Genomic DNA, 4,040 nt, shown 5'->3' with positions numbered 1-4,040 from the left:
TCATCCAGAAAAAAGAGATCAGGGCTTGAGATGAGGGTCTGAGTAAGTAGTGTGGGGGCTAATTGAGGCTGATGGTGAGAAACATCTAACTCAGTAATATTGAGTTGTCTTTTGTTTCCCTTCTGACAAGAAGTCGTAAGCTCATCCAGAAATACTCATTTTGCTTTCAATAGATGCTATTGATTGATGTCTCATTTAATTCATACATTTTAATTTTATTTTCAGTAAACAACAATGTTCAACTTTTATGCGCCAAAGTAATGGAGCTGCACAGCAATAAAATTGTGTTTATTTAGTGATATCTGACAAGTAGAGAAACTAAACGTAATATTTTACAAAATGTACAATTTATATTTTTATAAATACTTTAAAAGAGAGAAGTGGAACACGTGTGGTGGCATTAAAAGAATGTCTAGATTTAATTTTGCAGCCTACCTTGTAGCCTGACAAACCAGATACACGTATGTATACACATAGATCTTGATCATGAGTTTTCATAATTATGGCCCAAGGATAAGTCTTGGGCGTGTCTACAGTAATTCCAAACTCCCATAAAATGTGTGGTCTCTCACTACCAGTCATGTTGATTTTGCTCTTTTGTTCTCAAAATTCCACAAAATGCACATTTGAAACAGCCATCAGAGGATGTAAGCAAGTGTTTTGGGCCTCAGTTTACTTATCAGTGAGATGAGAGAATCCTTGCTAATACAGTCTGTTTCTGCTAAATTAAAAAACTTGGGGGCCTCAGCCGCTTCCAATATATAAATATCTGAGGGCTATGAGGGACCAGTCATCTTTGTATTGGGAGTTTTCTGTTTAGCTTCTTTCTATTGGAAAGGAGTCAATGTGTCTTAAATGGAGAAAGTTTATGACACAAGTCCACTTAGCCAACATACCATTACTGTAGATACAACATGTTTCCTAGTGTAAAACTAAACAGAAAATTAATAGTCATCTCTGAACGTCACGTTGAAGAGCTGTATGTTTCCTTGGATCTGGAGCTTAGAAGTTCAGAGCGGTTTACCCAAAAAGGGAGCCAATAGAGAATCTTCCCATCAAACCTCAATATATGGTTGAAACACTTGTACAACATGTTCAGTATGATTCTAGACTTCACCGAGTCATTATAGTGACATTTTCTTGGAATTGCACTAGTGCACAACAAAATATGATGAGTGCGATGTGATACAGTCTACAAAGTAAATTATATACCTGTTTTCTTAAATTTATACAAATTTGCATTTGTAATAAAACCACAGGAAAGTAAGTCATTCCTAAGCCATATCCTGAGCTTACCTTGATTCCAAGTTTACAGTTAATTACATTTTTTTGTTAAATAAAAAGACAGCTATAAAGGTCCTCATATGATCACATTAGGAAATACATAGGATTCAAGGATGAAATCGTGATTCTTCATTACTTTTCTTATATTCCTTTGATGGTGGGTGGCGCAGCAGCTACAGGTGCTCTGTAGCTGTGCTTCTTGAGTGACAGGTTACATTTTCCCTCTGGTAGTCTTCAGCTCCAGCTCCTGGAGGAAGGCCTCATTATTCTTAGGACAGTTGGTGTGACAGGTGCAGGTCCCAATGACCATCACTGGTTTCTTGACTATTTGCCCTGGGGAGCACTGAAACTCTGCCTGGATGGTTTTGGTATTGTGGGGAGTGCAGCACCGACCATCACTGCAGACCCCACAGAACCTAGGCTTGTAGGTGTGCAGGCTGGTGCAGTTTTTGAATTGCAAGTGGATGGCTTTGAGTGATTTCTTGGTGCGGAGACACTTTTTTCCTCTCTAAGAAAGAAAAAAGAGGTGATGTTTTGAATGGCTACTATTCCTCTGAGGGACAATTTTAGAGTATGGAATTACGTGCTAGTTGCCCACCCAATATCTATTGGTCTTTCTTCTTTGCTATCAGAACATTAATTTTGCTTGAGCAATATAGTCAGCTAAACGTATTTGCTTCCACAGCCTATCTGGGACTTGGAATAACTTTGTGGCAAAGTTCTGGCCAAGGATACATAAGCCAAGGGAATCTGGGAAATCCTTTGTCCTTTGAGTAGGTACAATTCTTTATTGTTCCTATATGTATTTTCCTTTCTTCCTGGAATGTGAACACCTTGCCTAATTGTACATAATGGTCTTTTGACATTGAGGAGATGAGCATGAAGGTGAAAGCACATGTATAATAACAAAACCTATCTTTTAAGACACTATAACATGCTTTGGTGTCATTTTTAGCCAAATGAATTTTTACATGTGATACTGTTTGGCTCTCTGTGTTCCCACCCAAATCTCATCTCATATTGTAATTGCCATGTGTGAGAGGAGGGGCCTGCTGGGTGGTAATTAGATCTTGGGGGCAGATTTTTCCCTTCCTGTTCTCATGGTAGTGAGTTCTCACAAGATCTGATGGTTTAAAAGTGTGGCACTTCCCCCCCTCGCTGTATCTCTCTCTCTCTCTCTCTTTCTCTCTCATGCTGCCATGTAAGATGTGCTTTGCTTCCCCTTCACCTACTGCCATGATTGTAAGTTTCCTGAGGTTTCCCCAGCCATGTGTAACTGTAAGTCAATTAAACATCTTTTCTTTATAAATTACCCAGTCTCAGGTAGTTCTTTACAGCAGTGTGAAAATGGACTAATACAATGTCTTATAAACAGAGTGGGTATAAATCTGGCATTATTTTATGTTTCCAACACTCTTCAGACATTAACTCAACCTTTTTAACAGTATTCATTCATACAAGGAATAATCATTCATAGAAAGAACAATTACCCATTTTACAGATGAAGAAACTGAGTCTCAAAGACCTAAAGGGATCAGAAAACATCTAATATTTGAATTTGTCTGATACAAAGCCCATTCTTTCTATTACATGATGACCTCAGGACATTTCAAGACATGGAATTTGCATGAAGGCAAATAAAGTGGAAAATGTATTCAAGATTGTATTAGTAATGATAAATGAAAAGGCCTAATATTGATAATTCAGCAAAGAATTGACTATGTTTTATTTTTTACTTATATTTCTTTTTTTTTTTTTTTTTTTTTGAGACGGATTCTTGCTCTGTCCCCCTGGCTGGAGTGCAGTGGCGCGATCTCGGCTCACCGCAAGCTCCGCCTCCCGGGTTCCTGCCATTCTCCTGCCTCAGCCTCCCAAGTAGCTGGGACTACAGGCACCTGCCACCGCGCCCGGCTAATTTTTTGTATTTTTAGTAGAGACGGAGTTTCACCGTGGTCTCGATCTCCTGACCTTGTGATCCGCCCACCTCGGCCTCCCAAAGTGCTGGGATTACAGGCGTGAGCCACCGCGCCTGGCCCTTACTTATATTTCTTCATCTACTAATTTCCTACAATTATCCACTGTTCACCTTCATAGGCATGACCCACAGCTTGTGGGGTGATTAGATGTGGAATTATCTTAAATCAGTGACTCTCAAACTTCAGTGCACATCAGAATCATCTAGAGGATTTCTTAAAACAAGCTGTCGGACCTTACACCATGAGTTTTGGATTCAGTACATCTGATGTGGGACCCACACCACAAATTTGCATTTTAACAACTTCTTAGATGATGCTGCTGGTGTGGGGACCACACTTTAAGAACCGCTGTCTTAGATTTAAGAATCTCTTGGAGACAAGGAAGTCATGATTGGTATTCTAGTACAATTTTTATAAAATATGTATTCTATAAATAAACATCTTTAAAATAACATATCCAAGTATTAAAGAAGATGCAAATTATAAGAAAAAATACAAATTTTGCAAAAAGACACAATAGAAAAAGCCACATCTTGTAGGTATTAAATGGAAACAGCTTATTTAATAAAGAAGTTGCTGTGCCATTGAAAATATTTAAGGACTTCTTGTTTCTTACATTTTTGTATTTAATATTTAGCATGTATTCTTGTCAGCACCCACCAAATGGTACAGGATAACAACATTCCTGTGTGTGTGTATGTGTTTGTATGTGAGACTGCTTATGTGAGTGAACCTACATGACTATGTTAGATGTATGTTTGAATTCCCCTGAGTGTGGGG

General features: G+C 38.4%; 1 protein-coding gene across 1 annotated transcript in view; it reads right to left on the bottom strand.

Moving 5' to 3' along the window:
• Window positions 1-271: 271 nt before the first annotated feature.
• Window positions 272-4,040, bottom strand: part of NOV (nephroblastoma overexpressed) — a 10,562-nt gene continuing 6,793 nt past the window's right edge. The window contains exon 5 of the mRNA XM_011972994.1: window positions 272-1,792. Coding sequence (XP_011828384.1) covers window positions 1,496-1,792 — 297 coding nt within the window. The 3' untranslated portion in view covers window positions 272-1,495. The remainder of the gene's footprint in view (window positions 1,793-4,040) is intronic.

The sequence above is a fragment of the Mandrillus leucophaeus genome, unplaced genomic scaffold (genome assembly GCF_000951045.1).
Source record: "Mandrillus leucophaeus isolate KB7577 unplaced genomic scaffold, Mleu.le_1.0 Scaffold133, whole genome shotgun sequence".
In the NCBI taxonomy this organism is placed as follows: domain Eukaryota; kingdom Metazoa; phylum Chordata; class Mammalia; order Primates; family Cercopithecidae; genus Mandrillus; species Mandrillus leucophaeus.
Note: the sequence above shows the minus strand (reverse complement) of the source record. Positions and strands in the feature narration are given on the sequence as shown.